The sequence below is a fragment of the Artibeus jamaicensis genome, unplaced genomic scaffold (assembly GCF_021234435.1).
Source record: "Artibeus jamaicensis isolate MK-2021 breed Jamaican fruit bat unplaced genomic scaffold, CSHL_Jam_final contig_685, whole genome shotgun sequence".
Taxonomy (NCBI): Eukaryota; Metazoa; Chordata; class Mammalia; order Chiroptera; family Phyllostomidae; genus Artibeus; species Artibeus jamaicensis.
The window spans coordinates 13,343,911-13,370,093 of NW_026521924.1; the positions used below are offsets into that span (position 1 = coordinate 13,343,911).

Here is a 26,183-nt window from a genome sequence, read left to right on the forward strand (position 1 = left end):
ATAAATTTTAAAAAGTTATGGTTTAGAATGGACTTCATTAAATTTCTTTTCAAGTCACTAATCCATGTTATTCTGCTTTGTCTCTAAAGGTGCTCTAACAGCTAAGAGTGGCACTTTTGCCCCTGCCAGCTGACAAGAACTTCCCATGGTTGGTCTGGTTCCAGGTCATAACTAGTTCAAGTTGCCGAGAGAGGTCAGGTTTCAAAAACACAAAGGACAAGTTTTCAGACCCTGAATCTGATTGTGGGTCCTACTCAGTGTGACAGTGTGGACAGCCCCGGGGAGAATGGCTATGCTGCACGTTAAAGACCATGGCTGCTGGAGGATAAGAGCTGAGTAGCCAATTCCAAGTGTCTCAGCCAGTGTTGACCACTTAGTTCACATCAGGCTCTTTGCCTTGACCTGTAGGTAGATCCACTAGCAGTGAAAAGGTGTTGACTTTCCAGGAACACAGAACACGAATAGAGATACACTAAGAATTACCATGTTTAGCCCCGGCTGGTGTGGCTCAGAGGACTGAGTGCTGGCCTGAGAACCAAAGGGTTGCCGGTTTGATTCCCAGTCAGGGCTCATGCCTGGGTTGCGGGCCAGGTCCCCAGCTGGGGGCACTTGAGAGGTAACCACACACTGATGCTTCTCTTTCTAAAGATAAATAAAATCTTTTTTTTTAAAGCGTTTCCATGTTTATACCTGCAGACCATATTTTTGGTCCCCACCTTCCCCAACAAAGCTGTGAAATTTTTAAGACACTAGATGACTTATTATAAGTACTTTATAACTTAACGAGTTCTTGCCCATAAGTTATGTGTAACAACTGGCTGAGACTTCAGAGGCCAACTCATCAAAGCCCCCCCCATGTTAGAATTAAGGCCCTAAGAGGGAAAGCCACTGGCCCAACCCATAGTCTACTTTGGGGATTAGAGACAGAGAGGGGGCCAGTCCTCAGGATGCATAGTCCAGGGTTCCTCTCACTCATCCTGTTGAAAAGGAGGCAGGCAGCCAGATTGCCCAAGCTGATAGCTCCTGGTGGGCTGGGTTCCTTTTGCTGCCTTCCCACCATTTAGCCAAGCTAAAGTCCACACCCAGGGCTGATGTCTGCACAGGGAACTGAGCCTTCTGTGCCCAGGACCTCGAAGCAGGCATGTTTGTACAATGAGGCTCAAAGCCTAGATACCTATATAGGTCACTTGCTGGGCTTACTCAAGACTAAGCTTCCTGCTACTGTTTTCTCCTTTGGTATTGCTATTGCACAAATGCTTAGCAAGTCATTTTATGAGCTTTTCTTCCTCGGGGCCCTCAGGGACAAACTGGCATCACGAGGTAAGAAGAACTGGGCAACAAGTGGCAGGATGATGAACTCTGCTGTCACAAAGGGGCTGGGGCGTCGCCAGGAATCCTGCAGGTGTTCCCCCAACCTAGCCACAACCTGGCCCTAATCCAATGCTTAGGAGGCTTGACTGGGACAGCCAGAGCACACAAGATGTTACAGTAAGATAAGGCACCCCACCGAATTATATAGCCATGTAAGTGAGTAGTGTACTTCAAAAGTCATTATCCCAATGAGGCTGCAGATGCTTAAGTTGTAAAAACCACCACTATTTACTAAGTTCTCACTCTGTGCCAGGCACTCCACTTGGTGCTTTATGGATATCAGCTCATTCATACTAAAGACAGGCATCGCTACTCTCATTTCAGAAGAGAGAAAAGGAGGGACCCTAAGGATCCTGCGCAGTTCTAAATGATAGGGTCAGGGTTCAGTTCCTGATATGTTCTCTAGCCTCTACACTTGTTTGGACACCATGACATTGTTGAAAATGCTCATCCTACACTGCCTTCCCCTGGCCTGTGAGCTCTGTGAGGGCAGGGGCCCCATCTGGTTGATCTTTGTTGCCTCGCTAGAGCTGAGCACAGAGCAGGCACTTGGGGAGGTCTCGGTCAGTCCATGTTTATTAACTGAGAGGAGGGCCATCTGACACCAACAGGGGGAATGGCACGCAGGAACAGATGGGGCCAAATTGAGGCCACCAATCTCATTGCTCTAGACTCATGCCTCAACATGCCCAGAGGGGTCATCCCCTTGAACTTGAACTGTCTCCTGTGCTCAGTTTTCCTTTCATGAAAGCTGAAGCCATCAGGACAGACAGCAGCTGCAGAGTCTGAAGGTTCACTTTAGGATGGACTATGGGCACCTTTAAGAGAGCACCTTTCTTGACCCTCAGAGTCAACTGTGAGGATCCACTGAAGCAACTATTTCAAAGCATTTTAGGGAGAGAGCAATGTTGGCTCCATTAAGGAGTGACTGTGGCCTGCTAGAGCAAGCATTAATTTGCTCTTGGCTGTTTCTAAAAATGAACATCACTTTCAAATGTAGACCTTTTGGCACTACTGAGAATCCCCAAAGAGACAGGCTGTTGACTCTGACAGCAATTTCCAAAACAGAGCAACAAATGGCACTTGAGTTAAAGGGGGCCTCCTAGCAACTAGTCCTCCCAGTGACTCTGAGGGGACAGCATGCCTGTGGATGCTAAGATTTCAGGGACTTGGGCATTTTCACGATGCAGTCCCACCTCCTCCGACTTCTTGGGAGGCCTCTGAAGTGTACATAGCATAGTCCTGTGGCCTTGGGGTCTTTGTCCTTTTCTTTGTTCAGATCCTATTTCCTTCCTGTGTGTCTTGGAGGCTAGGGGAGTGGGCTGATTGAACAATCTCTCCTAAAGCCCTTGGGGGCCTCCCGTGAGGGCCACGGCTCTCCCTGAGCTGTTCAACCATGGCATTGTCACCCTGTTTGTGCAACTGGCAAAGAGACACAGCTGGAGATGAGCTGGAATGAAAGCTGCCTGTGCCCTGTGGCAAACTTCTGCTGGCGCCAGCCTGCCCACGATGGTTCTGTCCCACTGGAAACAGTCTGGGGAACTGGGCGTTAGGTGCCAGGCAGCAGTCCTACCATTCAGGCCAAACTGGCTGAGGAAGTGGGAGGAGCATGTGGCATTTTCTCTCCCCCACCCTAAAAGCTGCCTTCCTGTCACCAAGCCCTGAGTGGCACAGCCCCACCGGCGCCCCTCCTACCTTCTGGGTACTTGTACTTCTCTGTGACGTCCATGCGTGAGTAGCTGCCTACTGCCTTGGTGCTGATGTACCGGCCAACGGTGTTAGTGTCCGAGGAATTCTGCTTTGAGCTGTTACGGTCGGCATCATAGATCCAGGTGATGCGGTCGGCATTAACCTCCGCAAAGACGAAGGGCATGTCGAAGTCCAGGTGCACGTCACCCTCTCGGAGACCGCTAACTGAAGCAGGGCCGCACTGGTACACCCCTAGTGGCCAGGGTGGAGAGGTTGGATGCAAGCCAAAGGCAACAGACCACCCCAGGGCCTGCTCCTCTGGGGACCATCCAGAATCACCCAACTCCCCTGCCTCTACCCTGCCAAACTCCTTCAGCCCCGACAGCCTGACCCGCTCATTTGGCACTCAGCATAGTGACCCTCCTAGGCCATCATTTTATTCTACAATGGCACCCTCGTCAGACTCCACCAGTCCTGCATTCTGTGGATGCGTAATTTGTTTTGACCCACTGCCCTTGGTCTTGCTGTATCTGTAAATCATTCTTCCCAAATCTTTGCCCCTCTCTTCCTGGAAGACTTTCCTGAATGCTCAGCTGACAGGGGTCTCTGGCTCCTCTGAGCTCCCAAGCCCTGACCATCACCTCCCTTCTCTAGCACTCAGCATAGATAGCTCCGGTCGATGATAGATAGTTAGATAATAGATACCCTAGATAGAGAATAGATAGATAGATGAGTGGGTGCATAGGCAGGTAGGTAGATCGGTAGATGGACAAGTAGTTAGGTAGATAATCAATAGATGAATATAAATTAGATATAGATATATAGTTTCATTCATAATATGTCCACCTGATAAAAAAGCAAGGTTCCGTAGAATAGAAAGGAGAGTATTATTCCATTTGTGGTTGCAAAACAAATAAAAAAGATACATAACTTTGATGTGCTTAGAACAGTCACCTTGAACTGTTTTTTGTTTTTAAACCTAGAGGTTTTTAAAACCTCTAGAAATAGATTTTAGATCTTGGTAGATACATGAGGCTGAAATGAAAGTTTTACAGGACAATACTTGCTGTGTGCAGCGCACCCCGCAATTTTCTTTGCCATTCCTTCCTCCCGCCCCCTCCCAGGCCATCCTCTTTCATTCCTGACAATGATGGTTGCACCCCACAAACTCGATTTTATGGCCACTCATGGGCTGCAGTGAGAAGTTCAACAGCAGTGGTCCAGAAACAATCTGGAGGGTCACTGCTCCCCCCCCAACCAAGGCACCCACATCGAGTCACATTCACTGCTTCCAGTAGAGAGGGGGCATTGGGGGACTTAGTTTCCATTGTTAGGACCTTTGAGAGTGGCTTAAAAATTTTTTTGACCACATGCACATATTACTTCTATAATTAACTATTTTTTAAGTTTGAAAGAAACGACGGAAAAGGAAGGTAACAGATAAGCTTGTGCTGAGAGGGACAGACGGCCAGGGGCAGAGCAGGAAAATCACTGTTGGCAGAGGGACGGCTTCTTTCCCTTGTTGCCTGGCAGGTGCCAGGGCCCCCACAGCAGCCATGGCAGCGTGTGGGCACAGGGAAGGCACTCACTTAAATAGCAGGAAGGGAAAGCTATGTTGAAAATATTTTGTTTTAATCCCATTGTGCCTTCCAGAGATGGAGAGGACTGGGGTGACTTCACTGTGCCACTGTCCACTACTGTAAAGAACTGAGAGGCTGTGACTTAGGGCCAAACCCAGAGAAGGGGGTCCTTGGGGGACCAGTAGGGTGTTACCTTGGCTCTTCTCCTGGGGGGTGGAGTCCAGAACCTGCCATCCACTGTAGGAGGAGCCCAGGTCATTCCGCACAAACCAGGCTTCATTCCAGACGTGGAAGTTCCTGCAGACAGAACCAGAGGCTGCACAGCTTGCCCAGGGCCACACAGCAGGTGGATGGCAAAAACCACATCTCCGATCTGACCGTGCAGGGATCTGATACTCATCAAGTGAGTTCACCCTGTGCCAGCTGTTGTGGCAAAACTTGGTGAGCATTGTCTCACTTAAATTATCATAGCACTGTGAAATGGGTAGTTTTTATGCCTGTCTCATAAAAATGGAAACTGAGGCTCAGAGAAGCTAAGCAGCTAACAGTGACAGAATCGGTGTGGACCAGGCATGCTTAATTCCAAAACCTGGGTCCTTGACCACCATGTCCTACTGCCTTTCTGAGGAGCAGAACAGACCTAGGTCTGAGCCAGTGAACCAGCAGGTAAGCACACATGGCTTACTGTGTATCTTGTTAGGGTACAACATTATACTCTGTGCTGGCTGAGAATGAGTGGGGCTGCAGGGAGAGTGACATATCTGACTAGGAGCCACAGAGCCTTTGGGCTGAGATCTGGACTGAAGAATGACCAGTTGTGAAATGTTCATCAATGGCATCTCAGTTGTTATGTCTTGGTCACTGGTTCCCTCCCTCGGCAGATACACACAATTTGCTGAAGTCTTGCTCATTCCTGATTCTGCCCTCTTCTCTCCTCTCCAGTCCCCCAGCAATGACATTAATATAGGCCTTGGCAGTCTGAGGTTCAACTAAAAGAAAATGTAAGTCTGACGTACATCCAAGTTCTATCCAAGTTGAAGAAACACTTTTTTAAATGCTCACGTGGTGAAAGAGATAGTTTTAAGCAAAGAACCAAGTTCAGAAACCATTCAGGAAAAACGAATCCATTTGACTAAATAAAAATATTAAACTTGCATATACCAAACAAACAAGCAAATAAGCAAGCTCTGGTTCTCTTTCTAATAGAGAGGAGTAAGTTCATAACAGATAGTCTCCTCTGCAGATAACAATTAACTGAAAAAATTCAAAAGACAACACTCTGAAAATGAACAAAGTAGGAGGACTTTGGGAGGGAGTCAAAACTTGCGGGAAGTGGATAGCATGGGCTGAATTGCAATTGTGGCGGCTTTGCACTAAAGACAGGCCACGGCTGGGGTAAATGCAGGGCAGTAAAAACTCCAACAGACCACCCACATCTTGCTGACCTGAATGAAGAAGCAGAGCCTGGGCTAACCAAGTTCGCTAGAGAGTGTGGAGGAAGTCCTAGAAAGGCAAGAATCAGAGAAAGGGAAACCCTAATTTGTATATAAACTCTGCCCAAGCTTCTCGGTGACCTCTTAGCCATGTGTGTATGAGGCCAACTACAAGCAGTCCAGCTGAAGACAAAAGTACACAGAGACTTGAGTTGCTGCTCATCACAGGTGAGACAGAGTTTGCAGTTTGAGTCTACCCCAGGTAGACTGCTAAGACAAAACATCAGAATCCAGCCATACCCAATGTCCCGGGTACAATCCCAAATGCCTCAGCATACAAAGAACTAGAAAAACATGACTTCTCCTCAAAGGAAAAGACAATCAACAGTGACTAATCCTTGTATAATCCAGATGTTGGAATTGTTTGATAAGGACTTCAGAGAAGCTATTATAAATACACTCACTGAAATAAAGGAAAATACATTCGTAACAAATGAATACAGGAATTCTTAGCAGAAAAATAGAAACTATTTTTAAAAAGAACCACATAGAAAATTTTAACTGGAAAAAAAATTAACATCTGAAATTAAATAATTCCATGGACAGGTTTATGAGCAGAATAGAGATGACAGAGGAAAGAGACAGTAAGCTTAAAGACAGAGCACTAGAAATTATTCAATGTGAAGAAGAGATAGAAAACAATCGAAAAAATCAATAAAGTGGGGAAAAGACATGTAACATATATGGTAGACAAAGATTTACTATAATTGATATTATAAAGTATTTACAAATCAGCCCTGGCTGATGTGGCTCAATGGATTGAGTGCCAGCTTGTGAACCAAAGGGTCGCCAGTTCGATTCCCAGTCAGGGCACATGCTTGCATTGTGGGCCAGGTCCCCAGTTGGGGGCACGTGAAAGGCAACCACACACTGATGTTTCTCTCCCTCTCTTTCTCCCTCCCTTCCCTCTCTCTAAAAATAAACAAAATATTTTTTAAAAAGTGCTTACAAATAAAGAAGAAAAATACACAAAATAAAAGGTCAAACATGCCAATGATGGCCAAAGAGTAGGCAATTTTCTTAAGAAATATCAATGATCGCTGAATATGTGAAATACTTTTAACCTCACTACCATTAAAAGAAAATTAAAATGACACAGTGATACCATTACACCCATTAGACTAATAAGGATGAAAGCATCTGATGATACGCATTTGTTCTGTGGGAAAACCAGCAGCGTCATTGACTGCTGGTGGGAGTTTAAATTGGTCTGACATTTGCGGAGGGCAAGTTGGCAGTGAGTATGAAAAACCCTTAAAATCAGTAGATGCAATGAGCCAGTAATTCCACTTCTAAGAATTTCTCCTATGAAAAAACTCTCGTGAGTGCACATAGATGTACACGGAGAGACATTCACTGAAGTATTGTGGGTAATAGCAGAAATAATGGAGGACAAGTTCACCAAGAAGGGAATGGTCAGGTAAACTGTGGCATAGCCATGCAACCGAATGTCCCAGGGCTGTCCAAAAGAATGAGCAAAATCAATCTAGCACTTATGGGGAAAGATGCCTAAAATACATATAAAATGTATACAAGTGTGCTGAACCTATTTGGATTTAGAAAATTGTACATTAAAAAATCAGCCAAAGTTAGTCCCCAGTAATTCTGTTATCTTAGATAACCACATTTTAAATTACAGTTGGTGTACATATTGTGTGTATGAACAGATACTGGTACACATTAAGCTACGTTTTCCATTATTTATCCATTATTTATTCCACTATTTATTTTTGTAATGTTTTTAGTTTCTATCATGAGAATTATTTATTACTTTTATAACTATAAAATAAGTGAATATTTAAAAATGTGTATATTATAGAAACACTAATAGCTAATACAGTACATGTCAACACATAAAGTTATTAAGTATTCTAATTGCCCTATATATATTAACTCAATCTTCACAACGCTCCTAGGAGATAGGAATGATTATTACCCTTGTTCGACAGTTCTGAAGACTGAGGCACAGAGTAGTTAAGTGTTTCTGGTTTCCCAGAGAGGAAATGGGGAGAGTGGGATTGGAATTCAGGCAGAAGGGCTTCAGGGTCCATGCTTTTATCTACCACACTGTGCTGCCTCTCTAAATGTGTGTTTACTCCTTTTTATTGAATTTATTGGGGTGACACTGGTTAACAAAATTATACAGTTTCAGGTGCACCATTCCACAACACATCATCTTTACACTGTATTGTGCGTTCACCACACCAAATCAAGTCTCCATCCATCACCATTTATCCCCCCATACCCTCCTCCGCCTCCCTCTACCCTCCTTGCCGCCCCAGCAATCACCACATGGCTATCCATAAGTCTTTTTCTCCTTTTTCCTTTTTTGTTTAATCCCTTCATCCCCCAGCCCTCTAACCTCCATTTTTATTTATTAACATAGAAAGATATAAAAAATCCTAAAAGATAAAATAGACAGCTCAACTTGATCCTATTTGGGTAATTAAAACTCAACATATACACATCTCATGTGTGTGAATATAAACAGAACACCATGTCTAGAAGGCTCTATCTCAAATGTTCTTAGGGTATTTCTTTGGGTAGTTATATTACTAATGACTCTTCTCATTTGTTTGCTTTTATTGTTGCATTATCAGGAAAAGTTGTTTTCATTTTGCGTGTTATAAGAGGCTTCCCGTGTGGACCAGAGGATACAGGTGCACAGGGCGTTTCCTGTTGTATGGTTTTCAGAAGGAGTTGGAAGTGCTCCTCAGCACTTGCGACATGCAGTGTGACCCTGCTACATCTCTCAGGGAAAAGGGAACTAAAAAGTCAGCTCCAAAACAAGGCACAAAGGAATAAGGCCATAAGAAGTGAACAAACAGGTAATTAAAAATAACACCAACTGATGATATGAGTGGGAAGCAAGAATATCCTTATTCACGATCATAATGAAACACAGGTTATAAGAATCTTTCTGGAAGGCAACAGCCATAGATGTCAGATGCCTTTGAAATTCCCATTCTGAATCTAAGCACAGACATGCTCAACACTTACATATAAGAATGTTGCCCTGGCTGGTGTAGCTCAGTGGATTGAGCTCGGGCCTGTGAACCAAACAACCACAGTTCAATTCCCAGTCAGGGCACTTGCCTGGGTTGCAGGCCAGTTCCCAGCAGTGGGAGGCATGAGAGGCAGCCACACATTGATATTTCTCTCCCTATCTTTCCTTCTCTTCCCCTCTCTCTAAAAGTGAATAAATAAATTTTTTTAAAGAAAAGAATGTTCATAGGAGCATTATTTACAACAGTCAAGTGCTGGAAACAGCCTGAGGGCCCATGAGTAAATGAGTGAATCAAAAAACTGTGGTATATTTACACAGTGGAATTCTATGCAGCAGAAAGAGCAAAGAACTCCTACTCTTCCTTACAGCAAGAACTCCTACCCTTTCCGACAGCATGGGTGGAACTGGAGAGCATTATGCTGAGTGAAATAAGCCAGGTGGTAAAAGAGAAATACTATATGATCTCACCTACAAGTGGAACTTAATCAACAAAACAAGTGAGCAAAATAGAATCAGAGACATGGAAATAAAGAACAAACTGACAGTGACCAGAGGGGAGGAGGGGGTGGTTAACGGGGAAAAGAAAGGGAGGGGTCAAGTCAAGGACCCAGGAACAAAGACAGTGTGGGGGATGACTGAGAGTGAAAGGTGAGGGGTGGATAGGGCAGGGAAGAATAATGGGGGTGGTGGGGACAACTATAATTGAACAACAGTATAAAAATTCTTATTTTTTAAATAAAAAAAAGAATCCTCACTACTGTGTTCTTTATAATAAAAAAAAAGGGAGATAGGTAACAGATTATGGGAAATAGGTAACAGTAGGGAAGGTGATATGGTTCAACCATTCAATGGAATATATTTAAATATTATTTTTGAAGATTATTTACTGGCAGAGGGAACATGCTCATAGTATAATGTTTAGTCAAAAACACATGATTTAAAACTGTGGCCCTGGCCAGGTAGCTCAGCTGGTTGGAGCATCATCTGGTACACAAAATGTTGTGGGTTCAATCCCCAGTCAGGGCACATACTTAGGTTGTAGGTTGATTGCCAGCTGTGGCTCATACAGGAGGCAACTGATCAATATTTCTCTCTCAAATCAATGTTTCTCTCTCTCTCTTTCCCTTTCTCTCTCTCTAAGATCAATGAAAGTATCCTTGGGGGAGGATTAAAAAATGATAATAAAGAATGAAAAAAAGGGTGAAGTGTTGGGTTTCCAACTGTGGGGAAAGTAGGATGCGCCTATCCATGCTCTGTCTTGTGCCCATGCAGCATAGACCATGTAATCCCAATCCACAAACAGCACACAGGGAAAAGACTGGGTAGAAAGTGATCAAATAGTAAAAAGTATGTTAAAAATCAGATTACAGAAGATTTATATATTCTGAAAGTTCCTATATTTGTGAAAAAAGGCATCACAAAAAATGATCTCTAGAGAGACCCACAAAATGTCATTTTGAATGGTCCTTTAAGGTCAGTTAGAATTCACCCAGGACAGACGGACGGAGGAAGCAAGAGAGGGGTGAGAAAGCAGTAACAGCGCCCGGTTTCACATTCATTTTCTTCCTGGCAGAGAACCCAACAGGAAGGGCGGGTTGGTAAAAGAATCGCTAAGTAGCAGTTTTAATACTTATTTGCAAGGTGGGAATTTTAGACGGAGCAGATAACAAACACATCCTGGTTCCTCCCTGGTTCAGAAGCCAGCACTTTACTCCCACTTCTTTGGGATGTGTGTGCCTTTCAAAGGCCCCGGGCGCCACCATGGAAATCCTGGTTCGTTTCTGTGTGGGCCACGCTCCTGGACTTGGCCTCTGTTCCCCTCTGGAGGGGCTTTAGTATCAGAAGCTCAGGACAAGGACGGGGGCAGGTGTCTGAACTACCTGAGGCACTGATGGAAAGATGTGCTCCTGCCCGTTCTCTCTCCCTCCACCCAAGTCAATTCTAATGAAGTCTTTGGAGTTAATAGACCAGGGTCCTTAGAGACAGAAACTCAGTTACACTCATCTTTGAATTTACAGGGTTAGGAAACCAGGTCTAGAAAGTGACCCCAAACGCCTCCGCTCCCCACTGGGAAGTCCTTCCAAACACTCCTTTTTGGACATGCCTAGAGAGTGCTAGCCGTACCTCTGTGCTATCTAGCAATCTTACAGTAACTTTGACTTTTTTATTCCAAAATCGCCAATCTTCTGATGTAGCTATGAATTTTCTGGCATGGCTCCTGGGTCTCACTGCTCTTGGTACCCAGTGCCCAGTGAGGTGAGGAACCTGCACCCTGGTCTGGCACGCAGGACACACTTAGTCACGTTTTCTGAGTTGAATTACTTTGGGGCTGGGGCCGCTCTTGCAGCCTAGGTTTCCTTGCAGCAGGTCTGAGCGAGGTGCTCTCGGTAGGTTGGGGATGGTTAAGTGTTAGTGGAAACTAGTGGCCATGGAGAGACTGCATTAGGAGCCAGGGGCTAGGGCCGATGGGAGGGGTGCCAGCTCTTCTCCAGAACTGGCCAACTCCACCTCCCTGATGACAGGGCAGGGCAATCCCATGTGCCTTCCACCTGGGAGCTCTACAACGTCCACAGACAGAGGAATCAAGTCAAATAAATTAAGAAAGCAAGTCCAAATTGTCAAAATAAAGATAACCTTGGCCAGACTGTTCCAAATCTCTTGGTTTCTGAGCAGGCCCCAGAGACCCTATACAGTGGTCCAGAAGGGAACTGTATATAAGAGCATCCCAAACATAACTCCCTACGAAGCATCCGTACTCTCAAGGAGTGGGTACTGCAGAACCTGGTGCCTCTTAAGCCAAACCATTGTTATGAGCAGAATGGCTTAGAAGAATATGACTTAAAGAGGGATCTGAAGGAAATTGCTGAGATCCCCTGACCTAGCTCTTCAGTTCGCAGATGGGAAGTGAAGGTACAGAAAAGTTAAGGAACTTACACGGAGTCATACACTTATCTAGAGTGCTTACGTGTCTCCAGCTATTTACCCTAACTTCTCTCCAGGCCTTTGTGTTCTCATTTATAAAGTGAGAAGGTCTCTCTCTACAATTCCTTTGAGTCCTAATGTTCTTTGACTTGGGAGAGTCTTGTTGAAAGATCCCTGTGCTCTACTCCTAGCTTGGACACCAATTTACAGTTTGACTTTGGGCGAGTCATTTCTCTACACTGAACCCCTGAGACGGGGTTTAGTCTTACAGGGAAGTGGCATTTGCTGCCCAAGTACACCCTGAGAACCCAGCTTTTCCATCCGCATGGGTCGGACAGACATAATCTAACCAGAGCCCCAGCTGGTGCCCCGTCAACCCTTCTGATGTCAGATTTCTCAGACATCAGCCAGGAGTAATAATAAAAATATTGCTTGGAAAAAAAGAAAATAAATATTTTCTGGCATGTCTCTGGCACACCAGAGTTTACAGAGCCACCTGGGTGGAAAGTCCAACCTCACCACTTTCTGGTTACACACTGCTGGGTACGTGAGTTTCCTCAAGTGTAAAACTGGGATGGTCGTTATAGTGCCCACCTCATCGTCTTTGAAGAGTAAACGTAAGCCCCTAGAAGAGCACCTGGCACACAGCAACTGCTCGATGAATTATTACTTACTGCTGTTACTATTATCAATTACTTTCAGATGCGTAATCTCACTTGAACACTTTCAGGAAAATTTGGACTGGTTTCTAAAAGCTTTCAACATTTGTAACATACAAAGACTCAGATCAAAGTTTTCCTGTCCAAACCCAAACTGTCCTTATAATAATAGGTTAGTAATTTCACCCCAGGCAGAAAATGGCTGGTGGTTTAACACCCGCACCCTAGGTGGGATCCACGTAGAGGGGAGAGGAGGGCCCCCTTGGGAGGGGCAGCTCTCCTGCAGAACACGGGGTGAGCTGAGGTGGCAGAGAATCAAAAGATGAAAGCTGGTAGAAACCTGAAGTGAACATCTAGTCTTAGGCCAACCGAGTTCACTGATGGAGAGACTTGGGACCAGAAAGATGAGGTGGCTTCCGTAAGTGCTAGAGTAGGATGGTGGTGGGGTTGAAACTAGGACTCAGGACTCCCTGTCCTCAGACCATCCAGGTTCCCCACCCACAGACAGTAGGAAAAGGGGTGGGAGGAGCAGCAGCACTCACTGCTTTCTGAGGAGGGTTCAGAAAAGGCTGCTGGGTCTTGGGAAGGGGAGGGATGATGAGACTCCCAGGAAAAGTCAGAGCTTTTGTCCCTGACATCCTCTAAAGAGGCAAAAGAAGAAGAAGAAAAAAGAGAAGGAGGAGGAGGAGGAGGAGGAGGAGGAAGAGGAGGAGGAGAAGAAGAAGAAGAAGAAGAAGAAGAAGAAGAAGAAGAAGAAGAAGAAGAAGAAGAAGAAGAAGAAGAAGAAGAAGAAGAAGGAGAAGAAGAAGAAGGAGGAGAAGAAGAAGGAGAAGAAGAAGGAGAAGGAGAAGGAGAAGAAGAAGGAGAAGGAGAAGGAGAAGAAGAAGAAGAAGAAGAAGAAGGGAGAAAAAAGACATCTAGAAACACCCTGGAATGTCCCCATGGGACCATACTTCCCCATGATGATTGTATTTGGAATGAATTATGAAGCCCATGTGAGGCAGCAGCATCAGTGATCAAGAGATCTGGGTTCCAACTCCAAGTTCAGTTTAGAAGCCCCGCCTTCCCACTCCCTAGAAGCTTTTTTTGGTGACTCCCTCCATGAGTTGTTGCACTGTCTGAGTCACTCACCGGGTGCTCCACACAGCATCCGGAGTCGTTCATCAGCCTCTATGAACAGGACTTCCCCATGCCCTGGTCACTATCAGCACCAGAAATGCTTTCAGGAGAGGGGTTGAGTATTAAGCTTTCTGGTTGCCTCAGTTCTTAGTGTGCAGGACAATCACGGAAGGATTATGCCAAAAGGGACCCCCTGTTCTGCCAATTAAATGAGTCACCTTCTTGGAGCAGTCATCTCCTTTAGGGAAGGAAACCAGGGCCAGGAATGGCATTGCCCCAACCATCAGAACAGGTTGCAGTGGGATTTTGAACAAAACGACAAAGAAAAAGCCCAGAAGAAAAGATATTCATTTAAGAGAAGCTGGAGAGCAACCCCTTGCATCAGTAGCAATGCTATTGGAGAAAAAGCTGTGCACATGCAGATCCAGAGAGAACACCCTAAAAACCAGCTTTGAATCCATGTGACCTTGGGGGGATTACATGAGCCTCACTCTCCTTCGGAGCGGCTTATATTATGCACTTCCGTTCTTGGCTCAAGGTTGTTGTTTGTTTTAACAGCGTTTCCCATTCATTTTAATTTTTTTTTTACTATTCCATTACTTACAGTAAGCACACCTCAGAAAATTTGGATGTACTTATTCTGGGGATAACAAGTAATAGAGAACATTTTATACCGACTACCACAAAGTTGAACATGTGGAAATAAGATGACATCTGCCCTCAGATCACCTCCCAGATCTATGCACGTGATTGTGTGGGTGTGTTGCTTTTGAAATGGACGAAAACAATGGATTACTGACATCTGCGTGTTCTTTCTACATAGACACATAGGTATCCAGGTGGAATACAAATAGACATAATTATTTTCAGTTGCCATCTGATAATTGGCATATAGTATAACCGTGAATAGCTTTCATGTGTATATACTGCTATATGAAGTTACATATATATGCATATAAGTTTTATGTAACTTCTAGTTCGCATGTATTATACATGATATATGCATATGAGTATACAGACACACATGGTCTATTTATGGTTAGAAATATATATGTCCATATACATATAAAGCTTCTTATTTTCAGTTGGATCCAGAATCAATTCACTTTTTATTCTATTAACCAAGGTAATAAAAAGTAGATAAGCATAAAAAATGGGTAGTTTTTTTAAAAAAAGAAAGTCTATAAGTTATGTGATTTATCTGAAGTAAGGTAAATATATTACTGGAAAATCAATGGCTTCAATGTTTATCTTCTAAAGCAGCATGGGGTCTAATGGATCCTGTCAATTAGCGCAGTTTGTGAGCCCGTGAGTCACCTCTGACATCACCCACGGTGTGAACTGGTATCAGACTGTCATCTAGCCGTGAGGTAGAGCCAACCACCAGAGTCTGCAGAACCCTGGGAAGAGCTGTGTCGGGTTTCCCTAGCTGCGTGATGAGCACTGTTGGAAGTGCTATTCTAAACCATGTGTTGGCATGTTACTTGCCTGCCAACTCCTGTTTGGAGCCGGGTCCCAGCGGCTGGGGAGAGCAAGGTGCTGCTCAGACTTGGTGCTCAGAGGGGGCTGGACACTCACCATACGCTATCGCTGCCTTTGTCCAGAGGATTTCCCATGGGGTCGTAGTACACGTCCACGCTGAGGTTTCTGTCGGTGTCATGAGCTGAGTTGAAGTTCGTGACCACTCGGGCGGGAATCCCCAAACACCGCAGCACTGCAAGTCAAGGGCCAGTCTGAGGCCTCAGGTGGCAGTGGGGCGACACCCTGGAGCACCCCACTGCTGCCCACCCACCCAGCAGGGGCATGGCACACCCAGAGTACCTGTGTTGAGGGTCCCAGCGAAGACCCAGCACTGGCCATATCGGACTGGCCTGTAGCCAGATTTCTTCCATTCCTTGAGGATCTCCACGCTGCCGTTCCAGTTCCTGGGGTCCCGGCCACCTATGTAGTTGCCACTCCAATTCCCGAGTAGCACGCCACCCTCATCATTGCTATTGACCTGGGCAAGAAAAAAAAACTTCAAATGAAACAGCAGAGAGGGACACGCAGAGTTCAGGGGACTAGGTGACGAGATGAGGAAGGAAGGAAGGAAGGAAGGAAGGAAGGAAGGAAGGAAGGAAGGAAGGAAGGAAGGAAGGAAGGAAGGAAGGAAGGAAGGAAGGAAATCACATGGATTTCCTCTGTCTTTCTAGGTGACTTAGGGATGAAAATTGTGATAATGTTCCCCTAGGGGTGTTGAGTAGTTCATGAATTTAAAAGCGCTTTGCTTAATGTGCCCTGTTTGATTGCCCCAACCCCTGAATCAATCACGTGCCACAGGTTCTCGTGGAAACTGAGGCTCTGTGGCTTGTCAGTGGCAAAGTAAGTTCAGAAATCCAGCCTGCAGAGGATTTCTTTTAAGTTTTTTTCAGTCCTCACTCAAGGATATGATTGTTGATCTCAGAAAGAGAGAGAGGGAGAAAAACATCAATGAGAGAGGGAAACACTGATCAGTTCCTGTATGTACCCTACTGGGGACTGAACCTGCAACCTAAGTAGGTATCCTGACCAGAAATAGAGCCCACAGCCTTTTGGTGCATGAGACAACGCTCCAACCAAATGAGCCACCTGGCCAGGGCCCTGCAGAGGATTTCTTGACACAACTCATAGACTATCATAGGCTATTGCTGATATCTGACTTGGGGTTCTGAGGTTTGACACTCTCCTTTGGTGTACTGGTCTTCCAGAGGATTACTTTAGAATTTTATCAACTAGCTTCTTGGAAAGAATAAAGAGGGTATATTGCTTTTCATTCATTCATTCATTCATTCATTCATTCATTCATTCATTCAGTTTAAGGCATGATCCTCATACAAGTAACATAACCATGATACAGTGTGAAAAGAGCACAGGGCTGGGAATTGAGAGGCCTGAGTTCCGTTGTCTTCTAGAGACACATATTGAAATGTTTTTTAATGAAGAGATGTAACATCTGGGGTTTATCAGATAATCTGCGGATGGAGGAGGTGATCAGAGATGAAAGAAGACTGGCGTGGAATGGGTAATTGCTGAAGCTGGTGATGAGTACGTAGGCGGTCATTTGACTTTTCCCTCTACTTTTGTGAAAGTCTGGAGTTTTCTACAATGCAAAGTTAAAAGGGAGAAAAAACAAGAGAACCCGGAGTAGCAAGCCCAGCCTTAGCACTGTCAGTTCAGGGATTGTGGACAAGTTCATTCACCTGCCTAGGGCTTTGTTCTTCACCTTCCAACACAGAGAAAGTAAGAGACAAGTAAGCTCGCAGGTGTTCCCAGCAGCCAAGTTTTCAGGGATCCTGACGCTTTTACCAGCATTTATCCAAACCCAGCAGTGAGAGGCCAGACCACAGGATCTGCCAGCCTGCGAGCCCCGCTCCCTCTCTCTGTGCGGGTCTGCGAGAGGCAAGGCATGTGAGAACAGGCAGTCTGGGAACAGAAGGATCCTTGCCGTGGACAGCCTCTCCCAGTCTCCCATGGTGCCTCCCAGTGGTGGGTGAGCTCCGCATCCCACTCCAGGAAGGCCTGGGCAGCAATCTCAGGATCAGGCAAGACCGGGCCTCCTCCCAGGGGGAAGATTGTACAGCCCAGCCACTGGAGTGGTAATCAGCGGGGTCATCTCTGGCTGAAAGCTGAACATTTCAAAGAGCCACACAGGCCATAATTAGCTCATGGCCCAGCCCAGCCAGGAGGCCCGGAGAGAGCGGCAGGGAGCTGTAGCTGAGGAAACTGGCGCTGAGAAAAGTGGTTAGTCCCAAGGGTGAGAGTGAGTCAGCAGCTGCTGGAGCCGGCTGGCCTCTCCCACCCTCTTCTGGGCCAAGGATGCTCAGCTTCATTAGTCACTCTGAAGGCCAGCTCTCCTTAACTTCAGCTTTGGCTTTAAACCCATCCTTCTTGGGCCTCTTGCTTTCCAAGGTTCAGCCCAGGTCCCACTTTCTCTCTGTACCTTTTCCCAGCCGCCCTGGTTCCCCCACATCTCAGTGCCTCCATGTTCCCTGGGCCTCCCCACTCCTTTCCTGCAAGGTTCAGTTTAAGCCCTCTTTGATTACACCCAGATATTTATCATCCAGTGAGAAGGTTGTTCAAATTCCTAACCATGTAATTAGCTTGTTAACTTGGATATTCTCCAGCTCAAAAGTAAAGAGGCTGGGACATGCCTACTCCATTAAAAAAGCAGTTAAAGACACCCCTGGGGTAATTACTTAGTTTCAGAGGATTAAAGATCAAGACCTCTCTGACTTTTGGCTTTTTAATATGTTGCCCTTGAGCAGGTCAACCCCACACTGGATGGTTTCTGATGGAGGTGTTCTCCGCACACTGAGTGCAGAGTGAGAGAGTCCTTCAGGATCTGATGTGCGTGTGTGTGTTTGGGGAAGGGAGACAAGTGTCTCAGGTGGAGAAACTGGGAGAGTGAAAAGGGCCTGGACGGGCAGCTCGAGGCCTTGCTTTTATTTGACTCACACACGGGCTGTGTGCTGTGAGCAAGTCATTTCAGCTCCTGGGCTTCAGTACCCCCCCCATAGATAATAATGAGTGGGTTGGCCTTTTGTCTTTCTAGTCTGACATTCAAACACTCTGTTGGGGAGGGGACGGATCACAACAAAGGAGCTTACCTCTTCAGGCTCACTTGGGAACTTCCCTCCTTTCCAGGCAGGCCCAGGACGGAGCAAAATCTCAGTTTTGCATCCTCCCATCCCTGATGGACACTAAAAGGTCGAGTCCTCTGCCACCCACCGCACCATCAGGCAAGTCCTTTAACTTAGAGGAACCTCGTGCTCCGCGTGTGCAAAATGGGGATGCTCATGGCCACCAGCGGCACTTTGTGAGATGACTGTGCCTAACCCATAGTTGGGTTTGCCATGTGGGAACACCCAGTTATTATGATCTTCTCACTACTCACCATTGCACTCAGCACCCGACCAATGTATTTGGGGTCACCTCTGCGGGCCACGTCAGTAGCAGAGTCACGGTGGAAATTCAGACTACTATCCAGGATAGTGAGGCAAATGTTCAGGATGTCTCCTTCAAACTGTCCAAAATGGAACCATGTATTACGAAGAAAGAAATGACAAGCAGTGTTGGCTAATCAAGGGTGCGGGGGCTACACTGCTGAGAACCACACCAACAGCCCAGGTCCTCTCACTCCATGGCCTCCAGACCTGAGAGGTACTGAGGAACAACCACCTCACCCATCCTGCAAACCATCCAGAGCTCTTGTGACACATGAGACCTTGTGCAGAGGCCCCTAAATGAATAGGACTCTCTCAGTGTCATGAACCAGGGAGCAAATCACTCTCTGGACCTCGATTGTTCCATCTGTATGTACAGCAGAGGATTGGCTCGTGCTCATCTTCAAGTTTCCATTTAACTCTGACTGTGATCTTCAGCATATTATTTATACTCTTGAGGAAATGATAATAAAGATAAGGCATCTCACTAAATAAGGTATTTGGAGGTGTTTTCATAAAATAAGACTCATTTTTTTAGCCAGTGTTTCTCAGATGGAGAAGATCAAGCTCTCTTTCACCTTAGAGTCCTTGAAAGTGTTATTCCTTCTGCCTTCAGTGGTCTTCTCCAAGATATCTATCTGGTTCCCTTGCTTCCTTTAGGTTTTTGATCAAATGTTCCTTCTTGGGAAAGGATTGCCCAGACCACGCCATCAAAAGTAGCCTTTTTCCCCCTGTGGCTGCATTCTGTGTCCTCACCCATTTTTTCCCCTTCTGGTGAAATTTGACACAGAACCCCAACATGTAAAATGTATCAGAGACTAGAATGGGGTCTGGAGGTAGGCAGAACATGCACCTGCCCGCCTCCTCCTGCATGTCCAAGGTACCCCGTCCAAGTTACCCGAATCTAAGGCCTTCATTTGTCTGCTAGAAGAGAAATGGTGGAGGAAATCTCTGAGGATATTTTAAATTGAGCAAAACTGGAATAGGGGGACTACAGTAATGAAGGCCCTTTGGAAGGTTAAATGCACACAGCAAGGAAATTCAATGACATTCTTACATGGAATCAATTAATAGAAACTACATTTTTGCCCCAAGTGTCTCTATGGGGCCTTATCCTCATTTGTGTATCGTGGCACCAATACCACTTCATTGCCCTAGTTTAATCATATGTCTGTTTCGCCCACTGGATTGTGATTCTCTCAAAGACAAGAAATCTGTCTTTTCATCTCCTGTATTCTTACTGTGCAGCCAGGGTCTGGCACATAGTAGGTGGTCAATAAATGTTGTCTGAGTGAATGAGTAAATAAATAAACTCATAGAAGGGTAGGCAACTAGACAGGTTTGGAAACTTACGCCTGCCTGGGAGGTCAACTGCTGAACTTTTCAGGCAATACGGACATTAACCCCAGCCTCCCTATGACCCTCTTACCTGTCCAAAGTTCCAGCCAACCATGTTAATTCGATTTGTACTTCCCACAAAGACAGCTCCAGAATCTTCCATAACATACTCCTCTCTCTCAGCTGGGTTACTCATAAAGACACCATCCTCTGTTTTACACAGAAAAATCAGTTATTAGGGATTAGAGTCCTACAGAGGACTACAGAGACCAGTCCTCCTCCCACTCCTGAGTACTGCTCCTAGGAGCTGGAGCTAGCCAGACCTGCAGCCTTCCCCCCTATTTCCACTGAGGAAGGAAGCCTTGGGCTATACTATTTACAACTCATATTGTGGAAACTATGAGTTTGAAAGAGAAGCTAGGATGATCTGAGAGCATGAAAATGAGACCCCACGAATGAGAAACTGGCTTCTTTAGGGAAAAAGCTATCACTATGTCACACAATAGTACTGCAGTCATTGTCCCTTATGATTACACCACACTATGCAGTTTGTAAAAGATCTGAGATTCCTGCAATAGCCCCAGAGGAAATAGCAGGATGTCCATTTAATGGTGAGGAATTTGAGATTCAAAAAGGTAGAGGGATTGCCCAGACTCATGTAGCCAGTTAAGTGGCAGAGTTGGGACTCAAATCTGTGGCTTCTGCTTTCTAGCTTCTATGCTTTTTCAATACCCAAAATGAGGAAATCACACCCGAGCCCATGAAAACCACCCACCCCATCTCCTTTCCCTGGGCATCGCTTAGCTGATGGCTGGGCATGTGGGTGATTAGGTGCCTACCTTGCAACCAGGGGTTAAAGAGCAGTACAAACGTCCCCAGTTTCAGGGTAGCATGATTGCCATGGGAAGAGATCTGCATGTTCAACGTGTACCGTCCTATGGGGGCATTGGCAGGACTGGAGATGGAGATGGTCAGAGTACTGTTCCTCTGGTGCACGAGCTGCGCTTTCCAGCCATTGCCACTTGACTCACTGGACAGTGGAAACACAGCCTTCGTCCTGGCCGATTCTGAGGGGGAGGGCCCTGTAAAAGAAGACGGGGTCAGTGGAAACCGAGGAGTGCTGGCCGGACTGTGGGGAGAGATCAGATTCCAACACAACTGCAGGAGTCCTTTGAGGGACGTCATCTAAGGAAGCACGTTAAAGCACATTTTAGCACTGGGAGCACCTGGAGAGACCATGTAGGCCAGATTCTTCTTGGTTTGAGGGTTAGGATTCTTGGGTTCAGAGACAGGCAGAAACTTCCCCAAGGTCACACCAAGTCAATGCAAAGTCACAACAAGTTGATGGCAGAGCTGGGGTAGAGCCAGAGTCCAGTGGGCCCAGTGTCACCGTCACCACCCCCTGGATGCACAGCCCCATGGGTTACTCAGGTGTGTGTGTGGTGGGGTGGAGGGGAGCAGCGAGTGGGTACCTGTGGAGGTTATGAACTTCAGACTGTCTTCATGTCCAAAATGTCGGTTGAAGGTCAGTGAAAAAGAGACCAATTGGCCTCTTCGAAAGATGAGCTCCTCGCCGTCGTACTTGTCTGTGTGATGCTCACGCTGGTTGGCAGCCTCATGCCAGTCGATATTCTCGAATCTTAAATCTGTGAGAAGGAAAAGAGAGGAACTTAGTTCTTCGGAGGCAAGAAATAGTGGCGTAGGGAACAGGTTTACATTGCCAAAGGGATAGCTCTTAGGCAGGGCTAGTCAGGGCACAGCTGAACTTCTAGAAAAAATTGCATTAAAATGCAGAGATCCTGACTCAGCATAGCGAGAACTTCACAACTTATTCCCCTCTGTCCTTTCAGGCAGCTGGAGATCTGCATACACTATGCACACTGCTGCCCCTCTGCTGCGACCAAGCTGCTGCCCCTGCTGCCTGGGCGGCTGTCACTCAGCCCTCCTGGAGCAGGCCGTGTGCTCAGCGTGGCTTCCCCCAACCAGCCAGGAGAACTGTGTAGCCAGAGCACCCACAGTGTGTCCACTTTTAACACCATTACTTGGTGGATGGGGGCTCAAGTACAATTGGGAGGAGGCTACTTTTCTCAAATCCACCACCCTGGTTTGGCTTCCTTCCTTTTCCCTTTGCATCTCCCCAGACACTAAGTGCCTTCTACCGTCCCTACACGCAGCAAATGTTTGCTTGTGCGTTCTATGCTTTCTACGTGCAGCCTCTGGCGTTGGCCTGGGCGTCAGACACTAGGGAGAGCAGCATGGCTCTGAGCAGCATTTGTAGGTCTATAGACTGAACTTCCAAATGCTCACTGGCAGGAGCAGCGTAATGGAGCAGTTCAAAGGCCCATGAGATCTCAGAAGACAAGCCTGAAGGCAAACACCTTGAAATTCACTTCCCACTTTCACTTCTTCTCACGTGATTGCGGAGGCGATAGAGCTAAACCGACAAGAGTTTATGAGCAATATCACGAGGGCTGAGGCATTTCACCTATATAAACCTTTAAAGAGTTTTGTTCCTCTGAGTCATGTTTGCAACATTTCACCATCCAAGCCTCTGCACAGAAAATCTGACTTCTGCCAGGATGATCAGACCACAGCTAGGAGGGTACATGGCACATCCCACAGCCAAGTACAACTTCTCTGTATAAACGAGTCTGTCTCCCTTCCTCGGAACGTGCTGTCCTGACACCTGGCACATTGTTGATTACGTTGGGACAACTAGATAAACAAATGAACGGAGGGATTAGATGGACAAGCCAACGAAAACTCACGTCACGCAGTGACCTTCGTGACTACAGCCCAAGATTTAGTCTATAAAAAAGGTGAATATGGGGGATTCATTCCGTACATGCGTAGAGAGGCCTATTATTTATAGGACCCTAGTTTAGGCACAATGTGGGCAGTGTAAAAAGCATGAAAAGAAGTTTTAAGCCTCAAAGAGCTACAGCAGTGGGTAAGACAAGCGCACAGTGAATGATGGAAGAGGGTCAATCCGGCCTCCCCACTAACAGGTATCTAGGAGATGCAGGTGGGGAAGAATCACTTTCAGCTGCAGGGACCAGGAAAAGCTGCTTGAAAATGCTGGACCTTGAAGGAAGAAAGAATTTTGTCAGGTGCAATGGAACAGCCTGCACTCCAGACAAGGGCAAGAGAGGCCAAGACACAGGAGAGCGGGTGTGTTGTTTGGCTACAGTTAAGAATCTGTCCAGAAGAGAAAGGTGAGGCAAAGAGAGTGTGGCTCCAGGGAACACCTGAGGCTGGGGGATCCCTCCCCACAAGCAGCTTTGGACAGGGGCAGAGAGAATCATCACAGATACTTCTTTAAGTGAAATCCAGCCAAACAAAGCTACTGGAGAGGGAGGTTAAGGAGGAGATCTCGTCACAAGCTCAGGGTACTAAAGATTTATTTATTCACACATCCTCTCATTCATTCAACAAATAGTTATTGAAAGGATAAATTAATCGGTTTTTGCACAAGCTCAGAGGAACTAAAACATTCAGGCAATCGACAAGTATCTATTGAGTAAAGAGAAGGACAAAGGGAAGCACGAAGGGACAGAGGGAAGGAGGAGAGAAGATGAACATTCCGGTACCTAAATATTGGACGGAGAGACCCCAGGTCTTAGACACTCTCTGACAACCCTGAGCTCTACATGGCTTGTAGACGCTAGTTCTCTCTGGGACAATAGCCCCGCCTTGCAACCTCCTTACCCCCTGCGTCCTCCCCAGCCTTGCTCACTACCATCTGTGCATCCCTCCAGTTGAGACTCGGTAGATCTTTATTCCTTGTCTTGTTTTAGAAAAGAGAAGGGCCCTAAGGAACACGCGGGTTCAGATAACATAAGCCCCCTAGAGATTCTTTACCCCGCTCCCTAACTTGAAAGGACGTGTGTCTTCTCCCTAGGTGAAGCTCACCATTCCAGACCGTGAGCTCTTTGAAAGCAGAAAGAATGTCCCCCTGACAGCCTCTGCCAAACAAAGCTTCAACACGCCCACATCCTTCTTTGCTCTGCCAAGGGTTATGCACCATAGGTTGTAGCTGTGCCCACAGCAGAGTCTTGGCCCTTTCATCCCAGGGACAGTGGCTCGTCCACGGGGAAAATGATGAAGAAAAGACTGAGTTCTTGGGACTGGGCTGCACGGACAGGGAAAAGAAACAAAGGGCGCTCTCGGCTGGGTCATCTCTGCTTCTCCTGACACCGAACGTGAGCCCTGGTACTGAGGAGCCTGCTCCCCATCAGCGAGCTTGTGGCAAGGCCTCTCTGGGCTGGAGGGTGAGGAAAAACCGGACTCAGATTTGCCATTGATCTTTTGCCTGTCAACTGCTACTAACAGTGTACAGAGCACTTTACATATCCTCAGTGGAATCCTTACAGAAACTAGAAACTGATGTGCAGAGAGATAAGCATTTTACCTGAGGTCAACACCTAGTGATTGGCAGAGCCAGGGTTCTGAATCCAGGTCTTACTGGTCCTCGCCTGTTGTTGTGGACCCCAGTTCTCTCCCTGGAAGGGGGACCCATGCAGGACCTTCATTCCAGAAGGTACCTAGTGGGTGAGAGTCCCTCACTATGCACTGTCCTCCCCTCAGGCATGGGATCCTGACAGAGGAGGGAGTGAGCACCTGGAAGGGGATAATGTGCTCCATAGAGTGTTCTACATGGGAGGGGGCTGGGAGGGGCAGGGCCTCCTTCTGTGTCCGGGAGCAGGGAGGGCAGGGTGAGAGCTGCTCATAAAGCCTCCCCTGCGGTTTCCGAAACTCTCTCCTTCCACTAGCTGCTGCCCTTGGTCATCAGCACCCCTTAAACCGGAGGACTGGCTTGGCCCACCCCCAAATCAAGAATCTGATGATCCTGTCTATGGATTATTTAGGCTCCATAGTTCCCCCTCCCTCCCTCCCTTTGACATAGCTGAAATCACAACCCCCCTTTGCCAGAGTGTTTTTGGAAGGGGAAGGGCAGGCGTGGGAAAGTACACATCTAAGTTTATAGCTTCAGGGATTGTTATAAGACCCAGGGCTGTCTTCTGTATCAGCCTGATGAAGGGAAGTAATAAAACGAGCCTTGCATCAACGCTACAATTGACTCATTAGCGTATATACTCTTAAAAACATCACAGGGAAAGAGTCCTTGGAGACAGGTCATATACTCCCACCCTTATCCAGACATAAGGACGTAAAGGCCCGGAAGGTGATTTGCCCACAGAGGGACATCTCTGGACTCTCATTCCAGTGCCGTTCTCACAATTGCAGGCCCCCCACCCTGACAATATCAGTGCCACCAGTGGCCCTAATGTGTCAGGATGTACGACATCTATGCCAATGTTCACTTTCTCTTTCTTTCTTGGTAATAAAATCCCCCGTATGAACGGGCACTACATTTTCCAGGCTCCCCTGTGGCTGAGGGTCACACGAGTGAGTTCTGTGACTCAGTGGCTTGCAGGTAGAAGTTAATGTGTTAGTTTTCAAGCAATCTCTTTAAAATAATTTTTTAAATTGTGGTGAAATACGCAGAACATAATATTCACCACTTCACAGTGTACAATTGAGTGGTAATTGGTACATTCACAGTGTTGTACAAACATCACCACTATCCAGCTTTAGAACTTCCTCATCATCCCGTAAAGAACCCTCTACCCATTAGGGGCCCCTCCCTACCTCCCCCTAATTCCAGCACCTGGAAAACACTAGTCTACTTTCTATTTCCATGGATTTGTCTATTCTGGACATTTCTTAGGAATGGAATCACACAAGCGTGTGGTCTTTGTGTCTGGTTTCTTTCACTTAGCATGGTGATTTTCAACCCGCCCGCCCCGAGAGTTTTTAAAACATGCAATACCTGACTATTTAGTCAGGGCCACTGACCTCTTTTCCCTGAGATGGTCAAATAAAAAAAAAACAACAGCCAACACAGCAATAGCTGTCCAGTGTGAATGAATCAAAATCATACTGATATTTTTGTCAGATCGGCAAAATATATATATTTTTTGGCGTGCTACAGAATTTGAGTAATTAGTTCATGTGTGCCGTGAGATGAAAAAGGTTGAAAA

The 26,183-nt window shown here is 46.3% G+C and overlaps 1 protein-coding gene across 2 annotated transcripts in view; it reads right to left on the reverse strand.

Moving 5' to 3' along the window:
• Positions 1-26,183, reverse strand: part of LOC119046233 (serine/threonine-protein kinase 35) — a 194,614-nt gene that overhangs the window by 8,178 nt on the left and 160,253 nt on the right. For both annotated transcript variants that reach the window (XM_053671132.1, XM_037141167.2), the window contains 8 exons: positions 21,612-21,785; positions 20,979-21,221; positions 20,231-20,349; positions 18,753-18,881; positions 15,662-15,839; positions 15,419-15,554; positions 4,834-4,937; positions 3,067-3,312 (listed from right to left, as the gene is read on the reverse strand). In XM_053671132.1, the coding sequence (XP_053527107.1) occupies positions 3,067-3,312; positions 4,834-4,937; positions 15,419-15,554; positions 15,662-15,839; positions 18,753-18,881; positions 20,231-20,349; positions 20,979-21,221; positions 21,612-21,785 (1,329 nt within the window). The remainder of the gene's footprint in view (positions 1-3,066; positions 3,313-4,833; positions 4,938-15,418; positions 15,555-15,661; positions 15,840-18,752; positions 18,882-20,230; positions 20,350-20,978; positions 21,222-21,611; positions 21,786-26,183) is intronic.